This window comes from Cupressus sempervirens, chromosome 9 (genome assembly GCF_028749045.1).
Source record: "Cupressus sempervirens isolate cs-2001-9-10 chromosome 9, ASM2874904v1, whole genome shotgun sequence".
Classification (NCBI taxonomy): domain Eukaryota; kingdom Viridiplantae; phylum Streptophyta; class Pinopsida; order Cupressales; family Cupressaceae; genus Cupressus; species Cupressus sempervirens.
This window is the reverse complement of record NC_143126.1, coordinates 14,080,202-14,101,966: the sequence shown is the minus strand read 5'-3', so window position 1 is coordinate 14,101,966 and position 21,765 is coordinate 14,080,202. Positions and strand designations below refer to the sequence as shown.

General features: G+C 33.8%; 1 protein-coding gene across 1 annotated transcript; it reads left to right on the top strand.

Moving 5' to 3' along the window:
• Nucleotides 1–1,554: 1,554 nt before the first annotated feature.
• LOC149537403 (uncharacterized) lies at nucleotides 1,555–4,296 on the top strand. The gene is made up of 5 exons (XM_089799359.1): nucleotides 1,555–1,681; nucleotides 1,903–1,979; nucleotides 2,762–2,798; nucleotides 2,997–3,105; nucleotides 3,945–4,296. The coding sequence occupies exons 1-5, from the start codon at nucleotides 1,555–1,557 to the stop codon at nucleotides 4,294–4,296; spliced, it is 702 nt and encodes a 233-aa protein (XP_089655485.1).
• Nucleotides 4,297–21,765: the final 17,469 nt, after the last annotated feature.

Sequence of the window (21,765 nt, the reverse complement as noted above, 5' to 3'; positions counted from 1 at the left end):
ATTCAAGGCTCACTCATCGTCAATGTTAAACTAGTTCAATGAATGTTTATGATCCAATAAAAACTGCAAAAATCAATGAAGGTAGTCTGAAGTTTAAGAGCATTAGCAGCACATTATTCAAGGACTGTAATTCAAGATGAGAAACAAATATGGTATTTTCATTGCCAAAGAGTGGGTTTTTATGTTCCCACTATTTGATTTTGTTATTCTCACAAAGTCAAGAGTGTATAAATTAGGTTTTAAAAAAATAACAATAACTTTTTAGACTTACATAAGATATATGATTTTGACATAAAAGTAGTTACCAAAACCACTCCTTAAGCATTCCATTTGTATACACATATTTATATTTAGTATAAGACTAATTTTTTCCCTTATAAATGCGTCCTTCACTAATATGACATTTCAATCTCAATATTGTCTATAAAATCAATATATGTACAAAAAATAATTATTAAAAAGAAAATTACAATATACTTCAGTAAGCATAATCCCTAATCTTTAAAAAAACATATAAACTAAAATCTATAAAAAAAACATAACAAGACGCTTCGGTAACCATAAATCCCTAACCCTAAAGCTACATTTTGTTTTAAGTTTAAACATTCTCTCAATTAAAAAGCATGACTCTCCTAGTCAAGAACATGTTGTCCTCCTCTATCCCTATACCCAATTTGTTTTGTAGCTTCAATACTATCTTGGTGCATAAAATCCTCCCCTTCCTCGTTGTCTCCTTCACCGACATATTTTATTGATAGAATCTACCTATAATGCAAACATTACCGCCCTAAAACTACTCATATACCTGATTTGAAGGGCGTAGCTCCAAATCTCCAAATGGCAAACAGTAAAAACAAGTGTAATTTGATATGAGAAAAAGATAAGCACAAAACAACATTCTATTCATTACAACAATCTGTCCATGGGGATTGTATTGTTGGAAAGTGGTTTCAATCGGGTCAACAAACCCAAATTTTAAGGTGGAAAATACACTAATTACAGGGCATATTGGAATTAGAATGATAGAGTTGGATGCAATTTCTTTCTTCATAGAACTATGAGCTCTCCTTTTATTTTAAACCCCAAAGAAGAATTCTCTCTTTTGACTCTCTTTTAACAACTATATTTGTTTTCCTTCCTCGGAACAAGTTAATAATGGTTATCATGGCCTTATCATTTTCATGAATTACATCAGAGTCAAATGTGAAGGGAGGAAGTTCTAGATGACCCATTTACAGAGACAGAATTTGCTACACTCCATACAAGTGAAACTTACTCCACACGTAATTTAATGGCAAGACTAAAGTTGGGAGGTGAGAATTGCCCACTAAAAGTGTGTCAACATTTAAAGATGGCATCTGCCTGTTAACTGGATGAATGAGTTGCTTACCACGTTTGCCTCAAAATCAGGCTCCTTGCTTTGTAAGGTCTGTTGTTATGGTGTTTTTTTAATCATCTCCAACATATATATGTAAAAGAATACTTGCCTTATAAGCTAAGTGGGTCATTCAAACAAGATAAAGAGAAAATCACAGTGAGAAGCTGTAAAAATTAATGGAATCTAGTGGAAGAAGTGGTGCAGTAAGGCAATATGTTCGCTCAAATGTTCCAAGGCTTAGATGGACATCTGAGCTCCATCAATGCTTTCTCAATGCAGTGGAGACACTTGGTGGTCAAGAAAGTGAGTTTATCTCTCAATTTCTTCATCATCTAATTAGCTTTGCTTCAATATTTTGTTGTTTTAGATTTTTAATTTTGGGTTGTATTAGATCTGTAAGAAATGTATGAAAATTTTTGCATGAGAAAGACTAGATTTCATTCTTCAATTGATAGTCTCTCCAAAGATAAATTAGCTGAATCCAAATAGAAATTTTGTGTTATCTGTTTGTTGGGTTTCTTTAGAGGCTACACCCAAGCTTGTTCTTCAGCTGATGGATGTGAAAGGGCTCACTATATCCCATGTCAAGAGTCATCTGCAGGTATGACTTGAAATAGTACATTAATCGTTGAGTAGGGTCTATTTGTTAGTATGATTTCAGATGATAAACGGTTAGAAACTTAAAATGTGTTGTTTAAGCAAAAATGATGGAAGAATTTTGAAGTCATTTTGAAACTAAGGAAGAAATTAACCTTGTAAAAATAAGTCAACTTAAACTATTTAACACTTTTAGTTTAGGAATCAAACCTTAGTGTATAATGTTTAAGCCGTTAGCATTTTGAACTATCAAAAAGTTCTTATACATAAATTTGGCAGTAATAACTTCTATGTTGTTGTTTTTTCCTTTGCCAACCTTCTCTTTTTCACTCTTTTAGCTTTCTCTGATTCTACTGAACTTAAATGATTTGCATTTATTTGAAGGGTTTTTGTCATTCTTAAGCTTTTATTTCTTCTTCAGCCTTCTGAATCGCATTAGAATTATTGTAATAGTTTCTGAATTAGATTGTATTAGAGGCTATTATTGCACTAGTTCTAAACAGAATGTAATAGAAGTTTCGATCGTCAATATTTTGAATTAGATGGTGTTGGAGACTTAAGTTTTACAGCATGGATTGTTGTTATTGTTTTTCTTTGCATTTCTGAACTTTTCCTTTTTGCTTTTGATACATCCCCATTGAATTATGAATTGGACAAGTAACAAACAATAAACTTAGTAATAATAAACACAGACTATAGAGAGAAAATGGTATTATCTAACAATGTTCTAAGGACATAAATCTTGTTTATATGAGTCGCTACTCACTTCCTACTTTCTCGGTGCAGATGTATCGAAGTACGAAAGTTGATGAAAACAGCCATGGTATGTAGAGTACCTTGTATCACAGCTTAATTTCCAAACCTTTGTTTTTAACCAATACAATGAAGAGATTTAGGGTTTGAAAGTTCTTGAGGTGAGATTGAAGTGATTTCTCTGAATTCAGATGTGTTGCAGTGAAATTCTATCCCTTTGTTTATGTGCTTTTTGAGTCTTACAAAATCCCTTGACTTTGTCATGCAGAAAGTGAACCAAGGAGATCAAGGAATGACAGATACAGTCCCTCTTGTTTTCCGTGCAAGTTTTATTCTTCACCTACCCATTCATCTACATCAGGCCTTATACCAAACAGGTGAGATCTAGAATCAAGAAGTCATGCAATTATTTAACTTTAAAATATGGTGGAAAAGATTTGCAAACATCAACAGAACACTACTATAATCATTTTGTTTCCTCCCAAGCAGACACTCCACCTACTACTAGTACTGATGAGATCTATAGCCAATGTTTAAAGGACTCATAACTGTGATGTTGTTGAGATCAATGCTTGTGGATTAAATTGTGAAAGATTTGTTTATATCAACGTTTTCAATCATATTTTATCTCATTTTGATAATAGATCATAGATTAAGTTGTAAAAGATTTATTTGCATCAATATTTGGAATTATATTCACTGCTCTTATTTTAACGGTAGATCATGGATTCTGATCTAACACATTGATACAAATAAATATTACTACACAGTTTAATTCTGAAATATTACAAGATAAGTATTATAGACTGTAAAGACTCAATGTCTTGACTTCATATATGATTTGTATATTATCTTGCAATACTTCAGAATTAAGTTGTAAAAGATCTATTTACATTAAGTTTTGGATTATACTAACTGATCTATTTACCATTCTTTCATTGTGATGGTAGATCATGGATCCCAATCTAACACATTGATACAAATTAAATATCACACAGTTTAATTCCAAAGTATTACAAGATAATTATTATAGACTGTAGGAACCCAATGTTTCTACTTTATATATATTGTTCATGGGCTTAATCATTGCACCTGAAGCTGATATTGCTGACCTATTGCAGTAGATGCTAACAAAACTAATTGGACTTCAGTTATTTTGTAGTAGATTCTAATAAAACTAATTGGACTTTGGTTATTGCCTTCATTTGAACTGCAGATCAGGGAGAGAAGAAGAATGTCATGGAGTTGACACTGCAATAGGTCTGGGTGAGGTTATGAGCAGAAGAGAGAAGAGTGTGGATGAAAAAAGAAAGGCTGAGGAAATGGACATTGCCCTCTCCCTCTCACTTTCTTTAAATCCCAAGAAGCCCAAAACATATTCTCCATCTCAGAACTTTTCATCAGCTTTTTATACTTGGGAAGAGAGCAGTGGTAGTAGGAAACAGTGTACTTACAATGTTTCTAGGAAACAACATATACAGTGCCCAACTTCTTCTAGAGTTAATAGTCATGATGACTATGGCCATATCCAACTGGACTTGACCATGTCTATAGGTCAAACTGCATAGTCCTTGAAATATTGCATGTTATGATCAACTCTTCTAGAAACTGTTTTGTCTATATAGTTTGATGTAGTGAGTGTTTTGTATAGTATGTTAGATCGCAAGTTATACCCATTTCATTATTCTGTTTATACCCATCTGTATAATGAACATTTCATAGATTCACAATGCTTGATATTACATAGAATGGATTGAGGCGTTATTGCTAAGTTGGCTAGATCTCTGATGGTGACAGAATTCCAAACTAGTTTTAAGACCATTCCTTAAAAAACCAGTTCATGAAGGTTTGCAATACCGAATATAAATCTGGTTAATCACATGGAATTAAGATTAAAAAGAATTAAAATTGTCAGTGTTACAAAAAAAAAAAAAAAAAAAAACAAAGAGTTAAAAAGGTTTAAATTGATGTTTTTGGCTTTATTGAACAGACACTTTAAATAGTTAAAATCATATAATGTTGCTTCTTTACAGAAGCCATTGAACAAAGAATAACGATGAGTCACACTAAGTATCTCTATTGTTATTTTCCATGTATTACCCCACTAGATACAACTTTGTTGAGCTTCTTCTAGTTAAGGAAGGTTAGGATATGATCCAAATGTGTCAGTTTGTAGTTATTTTAAATTGTTGAGCTAGTTTATTTGTTCATGATCTGGATAGTTCTTGGATATAGATAAGTATTCGATAGCTCTTGGATATCAATAAGTATTTGATAGTAATTGGGGTAGTTTAAAAGAATTAGTTTTATAAATTCACTTTGATATTTGTATGTTTTCTTCTAAAATTAGTAATGTAAATATTTTTATTTGATTTTAGAACTTATCAATGTTATAGAGTGGTTAAAAAGAAATATTGTTGAGTAAAGAGATTATATAGTCTAATATCATTGTAAAAAGTAAGCACATTTATTCAGTGTTCTGTTTTAGCCTCATTTAAGTATGTATGGGTTCCTATATTGAATTCACATTCTTTTAGTACTTATGAATCCTTCGAATCAACAATATTTTTTAAAATTTTGAGAATGACTCTAATTCTTATGCGTGATTTTTGTAATAACTCTAACAAGTTATAACTTTGTCAAACACAAAGTCCTCTCTAATTCACTTGTTTGACATTTCTTCAAACACTTTACAAGCAAGAGATATATTGCATATGAAAATTCTAATTTCTTTTAAATGCCAAACTTTAATAAATATGCTTGCAAAGATCACACCAAACAACTAACAATGAAGATGCAATTGTTTTTTAATAACACTGATTACAAATAGGAAAATATGCATCTACATCAATAAGACATTAGGGCAACAAATTCTGATATAAAACTCTGATATAAATCATATTACAATAGATATAAAAACTCTACCAATGCCCAAAATATCTACTCTCAAACAATGCAAAATGTAGTAGATAAAAACCTGGAATTGCTCCAAAAACATGAATTTTCCTATAGTAAATTCCAACTTATTCCTTACTCCACAAAACTGGCCCTACGCCACAAATTTGGCACAATGAAAACACTGATTTATCTTCTCCAATAGTCGCAACCCTTTGGAAGATATTTCACCACCTAAGTTATGCAAATCAATGGGAGTGTTTGTTCCCAATGATCAATATAAAAACTGCAGAAACCCTTGGGTCCACAAGCTATCCAGAAGAGTAGATGGCAACACATTCGATGCTCAACAATGAGGCTGCCCTCCCTATTTATTCTTTTCCTTCACCCTTCTAGAAGGAAATAAAATATTATTTAATTGCACTCTCTAGAAGCTTCCCCCTTTCCAATACAATAATCAGTTGTGTTTCTAGAAAATTAAATTAATTAAATATAAAGTCACCATTTAATTTCAATTTATTTAATGACTTTATAAGAAATTAATTTAATCAATTTCTCCTTATTTTTCCACTTAACCTTTGGAGTATGTAAAGGCTAAGAACTCTACTGAGATGCTAAAAAGATGAAGACATTACAATCTGCCCCTCTTGAAATTTCTTGTTCCCAAGCAATCTCAACTATGGATGCTGCGAAATTTCTTTACTCTCCCAAATGGCATCATCTATTGGCAGGTCCTTCCCCTTCACGAAGTACTCTCTAATAGTATGTCTCCTCAAATTCCTCGCCCAAAACTCAACGATAGCCTCTGGTACTAAAACCAATTTCCCCTTATCGTCCAAGGGTGGAAGCACTGTAGAAGGAACAATTTGGTGTCCTAATGCCTTTTGAGACGTGGCACATGAAAAATATTATGGACTCTACTCTCTGCCAGCAAATCCAACTCGTAAGCCACCTCTCCAACTCTTCTAATCACACTAAAAGGCCCATAATAATGTGGCTTAAGTTTTTTAGCACCACTCTTCTTGAGAGTGGACTGGCAGTAAGGTTGCAACATCAAATATACCATATCACCTACCTCAAAAGTCTGCTCAGTCCTCTTCTGATCAACATACTGATTTTGTTGATTCAATGCCTTGGTGATATTATCCTTAAGAACCTTCACAATGTCTTGGCTCTCCTATAATAAGTCTCTAGCACTAGGCACTCTACTATCTGATAGCAACAAATCCATGAAACTGAGTGCCTCATATCCATATAATGCCGTGAATGGTGACATCTGGATAGACATGCGATAAGTGGAATTATAACAATATTTACATAGGTATATCCACTTAACCCAAGCCTTCTGTTGCCCTAATATGTAATTCCTGAGGTATCCCTCCACCCATTTATTCACTATTTCTGTCTGACCATCTGTCTAGGGGTGGTAGCTAGTACTTGGAGTGAGTTTTTTCCCTCACAATCTGAACAACTCCTGCCAGAAGTGACTCATAAACTTGCTATCCTTGTCACTGACAATGCTCCAAGGTAAACCATGTAACCTAAATACCTCTTTGAAGAATACATCTGCCCCCTGTGTAGCAATGTATGTAGTTTTGATTGGGAAGAAGTGGGCAAACTTTATAAGCTGATCAACAACAACATATATACAATCTCTACCCTAGGCTCTCGGCAGTCCTATGATGAAGTCCACGGATAAACACTCCCACTTTCTGTCAAGAATCGGAAGTGGCTTAAGTAAGTTGGTTGGGTAAGAGTGCTCCTGTCTATTTTTCTAGCAAGTAGGACACTCTCTAACATATTGCAACACCTCATCTTTGAGCCCTTCCCACAAAAAATGTTCATGAATCTGTCAGTAGGTTTTGTAAAAACTTGGATATCCTGCCATAGATGAGTCATGATAAACTCTCAACACCATCCTCTTCACCTTTGACCTTGGCACCAAATAAATGCACCCTTTTAAATGATGATCTCATTCACAAGGGTGAAATCACTATTCTGGATAAATCCATCTACAAATGGATTTTGGGATCAATCCTCTTATCACATAATTCATCTCCCACCTAGGACTTATGCATGCATTTTGGGATTTTTGGATTTGTCTTAATTTCACCACCCTTTTTGGCATGCTCCCATAAGTCTAGGAAAAATGAGAAGAAATTTGTCTAGACAAGGCCATTCAGGTTGGCGTTGTCTTGAATTTTTGTGCTTTGATTGGCTTCAGGTCTAATGCAAGGAGTTTTCTCGAAGCTTTTTAATTGAGGTCGGCCCTCACAATACTAAATCCTTAAATGAATACAAAAAGACATCAAAACCTCTCATTTTCACATCATCAACTCATGAAAAAATCTAAAAGTGAGCTATTGTGCATTCAAGAGATTCAAGTACAAGCAAAAATTCATTGTCGAGGGCATTCATTGTCAAGCATCCAAGCCCATCAAGCATTCATGTGCAAGGAAGTGAACAAGCATTTTAATCTTCTATTTCATCATACATTCAGTACATCCATTTCATAGACCTAGCTTTATTCCTCCAGTAGAGGCCAAGATAAGGAGTTTGCAATGAAAGAAGAAGATCGGCATTCATCTAGCAACTCTTCTTTGTCTTCGCTTTTTTGCTCAATCCAAGATTTTGGAAAACTACTAGGCTTGAAAAATTAAAAGCATAATGTGTGTGTGCAATAACACATATGCACTATGCAAGAATAGGAAAATGATTGAATAAAAAAAATGCTAAAAAAATTCTAAATAAAGTGCAAATTCAAAATCCAAGAAGCCCTTGCCAATAGTGGCATGTTGTGATGGTTAAGTTGTTGTGTTGTTATCCTTGCCATCAAAGTTCAAATCTCATGGGGATGAGGTCCCCCGTTTGTGGCCTCATTGGTTCATAGCTCCAGGTCAAAGCGTTTACCCCTCTTTATGCAAAAAATCCAAGAAGCCCTCAAAGGCCAATTTCAGCACCATGACCATACATAAAATGTAACATTTAAACATAAGTTAGGTACTCTTATTATAATTAAGTTATATTTTATGTATATAGTTTTGGGATGTTTCAGAGTGGTTTCAACTCTGTAGGAGTTGAGATAAAGATTCTAGATTTTAAGGATATTTTAGTAAATTTCAAACTTAGCCAAATTTTAGGAATAGGCAAATTATTTTTAGCATGATTCTTAGTGGACTATTGATCGTAACCTTAAGCCATTGACTTGTGCATGATCATTTGAGTATCATTGATCATTGTATTCTTTATGCTATGATTAGTTTGGTAATTAACATGTATGGGGAGAAGAGAGAGAGAGAGAGAGAGAGAGAGAGAGAGAGAGGGGGGGGGGGGGGGGCGACACACATTAGGGTTCTAAGTGGTTCTAATGTATCACAAGGGGTCATAATGGGTTCTAAGTGGTCTTAGGACCCCTTAGGACACATAAGAACCCATTAAGTTTCCTTAGGACGTATTAGGACCCCTAAGAACACATTAATCAATAGGACACACTAATTGATTTTAATGTGTCCAAATATTTTCTAATGGATTTTAATGGGTTCTAAGTGGTCCTAAGAACCCTTAAGACCTATTTTGATTCATTGGGATGACCCGTTAAGACCCATTAGGTCGAATTGGGACACCTTAGAATACATTAATCATTGTCAAAGATACTTTAAGGTTCTAATGGGTCCTAAAAAGTCCTAATATTTTATGGGAGATTCTAATGGGTTAAGTGGTTGTATTATCATAGGGTCAAAGCATTGCCTCTAGACTTTAACTTTTTTCACCAAATTATGCCTTGAACACTATTGTAGAATTAAATAAGCAAGATACATCTTAAAGAATCAAGTATGCAATCAATAAATTTCATGAATCATACAAAGACTAGTTAATGCTAAATACATAAGTATTAAGCAACATATATCCATTCACCATTGATGATAACATTCAGAACACAAAGTCATAAGTCTCATTTGTAGGTCAGCTTCCATAGAGAATGCTTATAGATGTGTGATAGAGACATGCCCAATAATAATTCCCATAATAGATACCTAAACATGACTAAGAATTGGATGAAGAGAAATACCCAATAACAATTCCCATAATAGATACCTTGAACCAATCAAATGCCAAGTCACCCGCATAAGATGCCATACTTATTGCAATGGTCATTTTGTGTGCAACAGTCACTTGTATTCCCAAATTAACTATAGTCATTAGACCCATGTGGATCAAATCATGTCACTTGGCTTTCATTGTATCCATAGATTCTAATCCATGTGTTGTCTTGAATCATTGTGCATTCAAGAGCACCTGATTAATCAAGCTCAATAGTAACAAGGGGGTTTTATGTATTTTACTTTAGTGTTCAAACCTGTAGGATATTTATTCTAGCTCTAACATCCCACTTGATTTCAATGGTCACAACATTCTCCCCTACCCAATCTAGGTGACATCCCTAATGCTAATGTAACCTTCCATTCTTAGAACTACACAAAGACATAAATCAAGTGACTCAAGTTTATCGAGTTGAGCTCCCTTGTTGAGGAACTCAAGCACCCTTTCTTCATCTCTCCAAAGAAATTTAGAGTGCTCCCATGTCACCTCTCTTTGATCTTCTCCTTTTCACACAATAAGTAATTACCCAAATATTTTTTTCCTATGTCACACATCTTCATTCTAAACACTTTTCTTATGCATCGATTTGGGTTATCCATTACATTTACTGGACCTTTTTTAGGAATATTTCTAGCTAGATCATCTAGATATGCATTGTGCATTCTCAATTATGATACGCAAAGACTAGATGAACTTTCAAATACAAGATAGGTTCAATTTGTATGTATTTTTCCCATGTTTGTAAAAAAACCAAAAGGACTATCCTAGCAATGAACCATAAAGACCGCCCTTGCAAAACCAATGCCAAATCAGAAATCTCCATTAAAAGTGGAAAGTCTTCCTTGGTTAGGTCATTTGAGTATTGACCAGTCAAACATTAATTTTCAATTATCATTAAATTTAAAAGAAATAACTATGAAGATAAGGGATAAAATGAAGTTTCTAAAAGAACCATAACTAGATACTCAAATACCGTCATGTTTCAAATATGTTATCCATGCTATCAAAGGCTCTGGAACCTTTCAAGGATACAAGAGGGCAAGAATATTGTAGAAGTGCTTTACCACCCTACCACAAAGTTGTTAAGCTTCTATGAAATATTTTCTGAAATGAAAGATACCCATCCCAACATCGAGGAAGTCTAAACAAGTAAAACCAAGAGAGGTAATGGAATTGTGTGGTTAAAATAAATCATATTCTAAAACCATATAGTAATTTTATGAGTAGCCATGTCATCATATGGAGAAACAATCATTAATGTTCCTTGATCAGTAATGTACGCATGTCGTTTCTGTCACATTCAAATTCAAATTGCATAGAAGAATTTGTCCAATTTTAAGATACTCAAAATAAATTTATCACGAAACATTAGTTATGACAAAAAAACCATTCACGTCAACAATTAATAGTTCACAAAATTCTCTCATCCATACAACTCTTACGTAAGCATAGTGACAACAAAACACTAGCATGATATGACACTCCCATAAAAGTGTAAACATTTCTCAGTAGATGCAAAGAAGAAAAAAAAAACTTTCTAATCCCAACGGTTCATCCAAGATTGCAAGGAATATATTTCGTTAATAGAAAGGAGAAAGATAGAAGGTAATAACAGAGAGGATTCTTTGGTCAGATTACAATGACACTATCTGAATAGAATGGGAAATTCATTATGTTCAACCTTTTCATTATCTCATACTGTGTATACAAAATGGAATTTGAAATGATCTCTTCATATATATACTCAATTCCTCTAAACTATCTTTTAACATCCCCATACAATGGTGACAACCTGCCCATATAGCAATATTTATAATTGTGTTTGTTGACATTTCTATTTACATATAGAATGCACAAATATTGAATTACAGATATGACACTACATAGTAATTCCCAGGATTACATGGTGGTTAAGACTTCATTTATTTACTAGTATGGTCTTACATTAATATTCTTAGTCAAAAGGTATTTTGTTGTTTTAGAAATATGCCCAATGGCCTGATATCATGATTAGAGATTATACATTAATGCTCACCTAGAATCCGATTGGGGAAAAATCCTAGCAATGCAATTAAGGAAGAATTAAGGAATTAATATCTTGCTGAGAACATACTGGAATGTTCAGTTTACACAATCCATTACCCATTCTACGTTATGTACCATCCTAGAACCATTTGAATTTTTTACAAGACACAAAGGAAAATTACAAAGCCAGGGACATTGGTAGCGGCTCCAATTCCTTAAGAAAACAAGGAATTGACTATTGATTTTTTGTCTGTACATTATTATCTCATTTCAGGGAAAGTCCACGTGAAACACATTACTTTCTTATTTACGGCATCTAGATTCCACCTAATTGGAAGCAAGGAAAGTCTACAGTTTTTTTTGGATGTAGGAGCCCCTTAGCCACACCCTGGTACATGCTCACGTTTAAGGAATATTTAACAATAGTTCATATTCTGACTAATTTAAGCATCGTATATGTGTCAAGAAGGTCATTTTCCTACAGCAGATCTTGATTGGTCAGCCATGAACTGGCAGTCTCTGATGGATGAGTCATCTATATATAAAAGAAAAGTGATTATCGAAATTGATGATCCATTATTGTTCTTTATTTGAATTGAAAGTCACTTAATAGTAGATACAAACAGCAAAACGAAAGAAAGAAAGCAGCTTCCAAGAGGATCTTACGAGAAAGGTTTGATTTTCAAGACAACTAGAAATGCTCAAACATGATTCTAACTTCATATTTAAATATTCTTCTACCTTATCCAAGTTTTCTCACATTAATGCTCTATAAATCAAAATATTAAGTAAGATAAATGAAGCAATCTTAAAGTTTTTACTCACAACCCAATATTGATATTGCTTAGGAAAAGAAAGATATAGAAGGAATGGAACCTGGTTTCACTATCCCAGCTCGATTGATTTTCATGGATCTTGTGACTCAGAGCTTTCCAATCTATTTTCCCTTCTCCCCATCTCCTCATGTTGTTCCTGACTTCATTTCTTTTCTTCAAGAAAGTGTGTGTGCAACTACCTACAGTAGTGTATGCTCTCTTTAACTCACTTTTCCCCCTTGTAACTGACACAATTTTCTTGGTTGTTTTTCTCGAATTTTTCGCCACTACCAAAGATGGCCAAGCCTAAAAAACATAAGGATCAGTGCTCAAGGAATCATGAACAACCAAATTGATTTCTTTGGTGATATGAAGCTTGAGAATGGCCACAGCATGCACCGTCGTTTTTTATTCAAGTGCAAAAATATATCTTTCTCCCCACTCTGATAATGGTCTGAAATTATTTTAATTAAGATCCTACTAAAATTTGTAACTGATTCTGTAATTCCCAATATCAGGAATTATAATCAATAAGATAATTATAAAGTCCCATTTCAGTTTGGAATTCATAAAAATAAAAAAATATTCAATTGTCAAAATGAACACCAATTTATTAGGTCAAGGGAAAGTGGGTTGTGACATCCCTCCCCCCCATCCTAGAAAATGCATCATCCCCGATGCTATATTTACAAAAATTGTAATCATGTCCAATAATTTTGCATTGTCATAATTTGTAATCTAACTTCTATTATTCACAATAATGTGTGTAACCGCATTCAATTTTATCATTAGCATTGACTTCTATCTACTTATCTAAATCAATTTTCATTTTCCTCAACGAAACCTACTTTTTATTTGAATACATACAAATAAAATTTGCATATGACTTTTCAAGGATAGTACTAACATAGATTGATGTAACATAGTTGAGAGAAAGATAAGCGCACACTTGAAGTAAGCACATCTAATAATTAATCATTCCAAGTACCTTTTCTAGGTGACTGTGTGAATTCCATGACCATTTTATAGATTTATAAGGTTAGACTACCTCTCTCCAACAATATTCCCCATTTCTTACGATGTGTCATTCCCTCTGTGACATTGACAGGAACAACACCAAAATAGTAGTCCATTGTATATCATAATTCAAATCAAATATCCATTGAAATATCAAATCAAATACTTCCTTATCTCACTGATTCTCAAAATTAAGTAACATATTACCTTAAATCACATGATACCACACAAATACATGTGTTTACTTATCATACCTTGGCATCACATGGATTTGACCCCACTAGTAGGTACTTCATATCCACTTCCTGCCATACTCATACATATACACTCACAATACTTTTAGCTCATTCACAATGTTTTAGATTAAAGTAAAAACAGGTTTTGAAGGAACTTGAAACCCTATAACAAAAGCAAAATATTAGCATTAAGTACTACCAGGTTTTACAAGGAGCTGAAACTGCAAGTTTAAACTACCCGAGATTTATAAGGACCTCGAACCTATAGTCTAGAAAACAAAAAATAGAATCAAAAACACCACACAAACTAGCAACCAGCACACCAAAAACCATGATCAACACCTACATTAGCTCCTTAATGATCTTCTCTACCTCCTTACTTGCTTCTATGGTACTCTGGATAATATCAATTGTGGCATAATTGAGAACCTCTGGAGCTTTAACAATCTTTTTCCTCGTACTCTGCCTCATTCTCTTACTAGGCCCTCCTGGACTCCTCACCCCAATAATATCTAGAGACATGATCTCCTCGTTGCTTTTCTTGCCCAGACTGGTCACCGTGGTGCACAAAATGGAAGTAACCTGCTACATTCTTTGCCCACTATCATTAATTAGTTGTTGGAATTTCAGCTCATAATCCTTTAGTTTGTTAAGGATGTTACCAACTTGTTTCTCCATGTGATCTCTCATAGCACGTTCATGGTCTAGCTCTTTTTGAATGACCCCAAATTTTTTCTTAAGCACCATGATCTCATTGTATAGCCATGAGTTTTCTTGTAAGGATGCCTCCACTTTTAACCTAGCAGTATGAAGGAAAGATAGCTTTGCATCATGTTATTGACCTAGATGTCAGTGTTTGTGTCCCACTTCTCATTAAGCTCCTCTTTCTTCTCCTTACTCAGGTTGTGCTCTTTCATGACAAGGACTTCACCCTCATTATTTTTTTCTATGTCCAAGTCCATTTTCTCCTCACTAGATTTGGTATTGGGAGGAGAATTTGAACACTGTGTTTCCCCTCATCATCCCTTAAAGCTCAGACCCTGCATTTGAATCAATTTTTCTGTCTTTACTTTCCTACACATGGTCCTTACTAGTTGACATGCCCTTGTTCCCAGAATAACCTTCCAGGTTTGAGCTAAGGTCTCCCATTTTGGTTTTATTATCATCCTTGATAGAATTCTTAGAATCCATCACTTCCTCAACATTTTTCTTTTTAATCTCTCATTTGTGACCCTTTTTGGTACTCTTGTTGTCACTAGTGCCTTCCTCACTGTTAACTTTTTCTTTGAGTGAGCTTCATTCCATTTTTTCTCCATAATCAGAGAGGGTTTAATAGCCTTTCTTTTACAATACTTATCAATAAGTAAGATTAAGCCCTCATGGAGTACAGGACGAGAATCCTTCTTCCTATGCGGTTAAAGGCTTTGAATCAAAGATTACTTCAAGTAAATGAGAAAGAGATTCTATCTTTATACCTAAGATGATTTAGGAACACAAAATGGAACTTGTAAACTCTCTTAGCTCTACCATCTAGGATAAAATACTCATGAATGCACAATAAAAATATGGCTCAAGTCGTGGAAATCACCATTATTCTCCAGCTTTTTCTCCTCTTCATTAGTTTTAGGGAATTTTTTGAAAGCCACATTCGAAATACTAGTTTCCTTGCTAAATTTGAGACCGTCCATTGGAAGCCCTGTAATCTCAGCAATGAACTCCTCCAACAACTTCACAGTGACCATATGTAGTGTAACCCTATCTTCAATCAAATTTTTGAAGGACTCTGTAATGTGGGGCTTATACCCTTGAATTTTCTCGATATAAATCATGATTTTATCTTTTTTAAAGATATCACAAACATTTGAATTTGCCTTCCATTCTTTACAATTATTCGGCTCTTGCTTTCTTGGTTCCCCTCCCATCTCGTATTCGGCTCTGCACCTGCAACTAGATTGATAAACAGTAACCAAAAAGAAAAGTAAGGTTTTATTGATCTCCAAGAAACCTTTAACCTTGCATGTGTGCCATGTATAATCCATAATTATACAAAAGTACCACCTAGGGATACTCAAATAATCAACCACAAACCCATCACTTCCCTTAATAAATTCCTCGATCTTGTGTGATCTTTCCTCTATTAGTATGTGTCATATCATAATTAATAATTATCATCAGCTCCACTTCCTTGCTTAGGTAATCTTGCCAACTCAACTTTGTTTCCCTATAGAATGCTTGATTTGTAGTCTAGTCAACAGCTTTGTTGCACTCCTAAAAAATATGAGAGATATAAAGATTATCAAATTTATTCATAAGGTCTTTTATATTTCCATTATAATTCCTACAATACTCCAAGTAATTGGACTCTTGTTATTCAACATGTTAATAATATCAAGAGAGTCTTCTTTCAACCAAAGATTCTAAAAACCAAATTCCACTACCATCCTCATAGTGAACATAGTAGTCATTGCCTCTGATTTATGGCTAGTAGACTTGCCTATAGGTATTGTAATAGCATCCACAACCCTACTATAGTGGTCTCTCAAGACACCTCCACATCCAGCTTTTTATGGATTCCCTTTAGCAAAGCCATCAAATTTACCTTTAATCCAACCCATAGGTGGAGATTTCCACTTTACATTCTGTCTCTAATCATTTTGTTTTGTTATAGTGCCTTTAGCATTCATAGGACTACTTATTTGAATCTCAGCAGACATTTTTCTCTGAGATTTGAAGTTCTCTTTTATAGATTTGATAGTATTTTGACCTAAAACCCAATTAGGAGTCTCCTTATTTCTAAATACTCTATTATTCCTCTTCTTCCAGATACCCCACCAGAGATGAGGGGGAGAAATATTCCAAAGAAAACCAATATTAACATCATTAGTTAGACATGTCCAGCCCTTAAAACATTGATCAATGCCATTGTGCTAAACCCAAGCTAAACTCCAGTAGTTAAGGAGGTGGCTCCAAACATTCTAGCTAAAACTATAGTTTAAAAAAAAGGTGCTTCCTATCTTCAAAGTCCATCTTACAAAGACAAGATATGTTGACCAAGTATACTCCTCTCTTTTGCAAGTTGTTCAGAGTTAAGACTTTGTTTTGAAGCAAAGTCCCAAAATAGATATTGATTTTAGGAATAAGCACTTTAATCCATGCTTTAGCCCACATAGGAGTATTTCCTTTGTCCTCCAATCTAAAAATAGATGAGACCTTGAAAGGTCCTCTTGGTTCAATCCCCCAAACCAAAATATCTTCTTTTTGAGGGTAAAGACTTACAGCATTCAAAGCCAACTGGATGCTGGAAAAGTCTTGATTAATCATAGCAATATTTACCCATTTACTGTAAACCCAATAATTCTCCACAAATTCACCATAATCTTGTTTACACCTATCAACAAAAGCCCTATCATCTAAATCGTCAATCAAAGGATGATCTGATTCATCATCCCAAAACCTAATCTTGCTCCCATTACCCACTTTCTATTTGCATCCTTTGTTCAAAATGTGTTTAGCTCACTGAACCGCATTGCAAATTACAAAAGAAGAAGGAACAATAGGGTAGGAAAGAAAACCAAAAAAGGAAGGAGCCTCATAAAGGTACTTATGTTTTCAAATGGAACTCCATTCCTTGTTATCATGATAGACTCTCCAACCTTGTTTAGCTAATAAAGTTTTATTCATACTTCTAATAGATCTTATACCCAATCCACCTTCCTATTTAGGTTTATAAACCTTTTCCCAAGCAATTAAGGCCATTTTCTTATTTTCCTCTATTCCAGACCAAAGGAAATTCCTTTGAATTTTATCAATTGCATCAACAAATTTTTCTAGGATCCTAAAGAGGCTCAAAACATGTGTAGAAATACTCTGAAGATAGGCTTTGAGGAGAGTGACTTTACCAGCTTGACTTAGCAAATTACCTTTCCACCCAGCCAGTTTCTTATTGAATTTCTTAACAAGATCCTCCCAAAAACTCTCTAAAGGACTCAACCCTAAGGGTAATCTAAGATATATACATGGAAAAGATCATATAGAGCACCCAATAATATTAGCAATCTTTCCCTATCTTAAAATTGGAGTGTTAATTAAAAATAAAGAGCTCTTTTTCCAATTAATCAATTGTCCAGTTGCAAAGTAGTAAAGGTTAAGAGCTTTTTTAAGATTCCTTGCCTCTCTAACATCATCTTTTCCAAGGAAAATGGTATCATCCACAAATTGTTCATGAGAACAAATAAGAGGATGAGACAAAGGTCTCAAACCTTGAATTTCCCCTTTTGAATCCAACTTCCCAATATATCTCCCCAAATAATTAGCCATCATAGTAAAAATAATCAGAGATAAGGGATCACCCTACCTTAGCCCCCTAGAGGGTTTTAAAAAATTAGTAGAGCTTCCATTGACCAGCACAACAACCGAAGTAGTAGAAACCATCTGCATTATAAGCTTTATCACATTGGCACTAAAGCCAAAAGACATTAGGATCTTGTGAAGAAAAGATCATTCAACTCTATCATAAGCCTTGGCTATATCAACTTTCATAATAAAACCCTAATTGTTAGAAAGAGATAAGAAATGGATATTGTCATGCATAGAAATATTAGAGTTAAGGATCTGTCTGCCAGGAATTAAGCCATTATATTGCTCAGAGATCAAGATTGGAAGAATGTTCAGCAATCTCAAAGTAAGGACTTTTGAGATGATTTTATAAATCGAGTTACGTAGACTAATTTTGTCTAAACCAATCTGGACAATTAGGTCCAATCTTTTTTAGAATCAGACAGAGGAAGGTAGAATTTATTTCCTTCAACATTCTTTTGGCCCCATAGAATTCTTTAACAGCATCACATACATCTTTACCAACCAATTTCCACTCTTTCTGATAGAAAAGCATAGGGAAACCATCTGACCCTGGGGATTTGTCTCCTTCAAGCAAGAAAACAACTCATTCACAATGTTTTTGAATTAAAAAAAGCCAAAACTAGGGGGCTGGCCCATTAAACAATGTTATTAGCTCAAGGAGATCAATTTAAATATCAAGAGTCAACATTTTTATTTTGAATTTGTCACTTCTTAATTTTTATTTTAATCACATCTAGGTCATGAGTAACATAATTAATCATTCATATGTACCACCTAATATGTGATGTTTACAAGTAAGTGTCCACATTGATCAATAGGTCAGTATCCACAAACTCATAATCAGGTAATGCAATCATATTATATCTATTTTATCATAAGTTGAAGCATCATGAAATATAATGAAATTTGCATATAACATCGTCAATGTACTCATTTAACATTTAATCATCATTATAGATACAAAAACGCTTGCAGAAGTTGACATCCAAATGTATTTTCATCATGATGCATTAGTTAGCTCAAAAATTAGCGGCATATATCCAACCAATATGATAAGAAGATGAATGATAAAAGGAAACATAGTCAAATGTATCAAGCAACATTGATCCAAAGTTGTACATCTAATTAGATAATAAAAGTAAATTGAAACCACACACATCAACCAAAGGTCTAAGTGGAATACATAATGACTAAGCCTATGTCGAACAACATATCGACTAGGAGTCCAACAGACAAGTCAAGACTTCCAAACTATTAGTAGACATTTATCAACTAGGTTAACTAAGTCAAAATGTTTGGATAACTTCCTATAAAATAGAAGTCACACAAGGTGGATCATGAAATATACATAGCACCAAAGAAAAACATTTTTGAAAATAGATAAAATAAGGATCTATATATACACTTTTGCATTCTTATTGGAAGGCCACATTTCCATATACTTGCCACATAGCCCAAAAACCATAAAGAGTGGAAAATTCAAGTCAAGTCAAAGTCAAAAGTTGGCAACAGTCAAATCAACAAGTAAATAAAATATCTTCCAATTAATTATGTAATTTTATACTAGTTTTTGACCTACATGTTGAAGTGAAAGATACAATGATAATTTCATTTCATAAGCCAATTATCAACCAAACTATCAAACACAACATGTCATCTCATAACTATGCCATAAATGAATATACTCAAGAAGTTGACCTACATGTCAAAACTTCATTCTATCGTATGTTTACATCAAGTATAATCTAAACTATCATACCTTAATGAGCATCATAAAAAAATCTGACCTATACATCAAACATGCAATAATAACTACATCATACAAGTACAATACCATCTATTGTGTAATCCACACTAATTAATTAAATCATCTAGATATTCTCGCCAATCACCTATAAAGATTAGTAGGCCCACTATTCTAATCTCTATGACCTACGCCCTCAAGCACATCTCGTCACCACAATATTTCAAGAAAATTTTGAGTCAACAAATGTTACAACTTAACATTAATATGCATTCATAGTTTCATTTATGTAACTTTGCTTAACCAACATATAAGCACAAGTTGTGACATATGGCCTTCTCTCCATTCAATGATCACATAAAATATGGTTGAGGTGTTTTCCTTCCCAACCATGAAGCCTTATACTTCCTTGGGATCCTACCTAACACATAGAGTTCTCAACCCTACAATGCTTATACAATAGAAAAGGTAGGAGGTATTTGGTGCAGTCGTGAAACATACTACTTTCTACATATGTATAAGTAGCCTAATCATGAAATGTGGTAGGGAATAAAGTAACAATGCATCTACACATATGTTGTAAAATGAATGGCTTTGGCCAAAGCACTTTGATCAAATTTAATAAATACAAAGAAACTAAACACATTGTATCCATTTCTAATCAAAACTAGCATATAGAAAGAAACAAAACATATTGTATCCATTTCTATCCTTCCCAAATAGCCACATTACCCCCATGCTGAAAAGTAAGTTTTCCAAATCTCATATGTAAAATGACAAAAAATTAATGCAAAGGAAGAATGTCATGTTCTTCACAACATAATCCCTTAAACATCCTATCAATGTTCCACACTAAACATGATAGATGAAATCACTTTCAAGTCACAGGACTAGCATCGTAAAAATACACACACCCTAGCCACTTCAAGATCAAATAAATCTTGAAATCAAGATTCACAATTTTCAAATCAAAGTCCAAAAAGGAGGCACAAAACCAGTAATATAAAAGTGAACAAGATTCACAATAGATAGGTCACCGAGGAAAAAGGTGGCTAGGTGGTCACAAGGAACACATAAATTTTTCAAGCTGGCCCTTCATCACTTTAAAGTTCATAAAAATTGAAAGATCACATAATCAAGTGAAAACCAATTTCACATAATATGCAGTGACTCTCACTTGTCACCAAGAGGAAATATATTCTACACGACACCTTGCATCCAAGGAGTGTTAAGAACATGATCAAACTTCAATAAATATGCATCACGTGCATTAAATCTTGTTAATTATATCTTTTCTTTTGCAATCTGATGCATTCTTAAATGCAAAATGCAACATGTAATAATTTTACAAACAAAATTCCTTATATTCTTCCTTCATATCATGTTAGATTATTCCAAGAATCTCATGAATCTATTATCAATTTTCTTGCACCACGTATGCACATGTGTCACTTAGAAAATATAGACATATATTCAATGCTATCAACACAATATAGACATATTTTCAATGCTATCACAAGACAAGTCTAGAATCTTGTAGGTACTCATATTCTAGTGTGTAAGTAAGCCATCAGTAAACTAACTCAATGGATAATAGAAATTCACATCCTTCTTGCATAACACATGCAAAGAAATAAGTACTTAATTTTCAAGTATAATAAAATAGTATACATATTATAAAATCACATAATTTCAATCAAAATATAATCATAAGAATTAGAGGTGCGCATTTTACCAATCATTTCCTAAAATTTTCATTTTGACAATCTTTAAAAGAATGCAAGGTCAACCCAAAATCATGACATGCATAAGGAGAATCCTATCCTTCCATATCTAAAGTAATCA

Excerpts from the sequence above, each read along its gene's own strand:
- LOC149537403 (XM_089799359.1), top strand. The coding sequence starts at position 1,555 with ATGGAATCTAGTGGAAGAAGTGGTGCAGTAAGGCAATATGTTCGCTCA. Across the intron at positions 1,682-1,902 it reads GACACTTGGTGGTCAAGAAA|AGGCTACACCCAAGCTTGTT; the intron begins GTGAGTTTATCT and ends GGGTTTCTTTAG. Across the intron at positions 3,106-3,944 it reads TCAGGCCTTATACCAAACAG|ATCAGGGAGAGAAGAAGAAT; the intron begins GTGAGATCTAGA and ends TTTGAACTGCAG.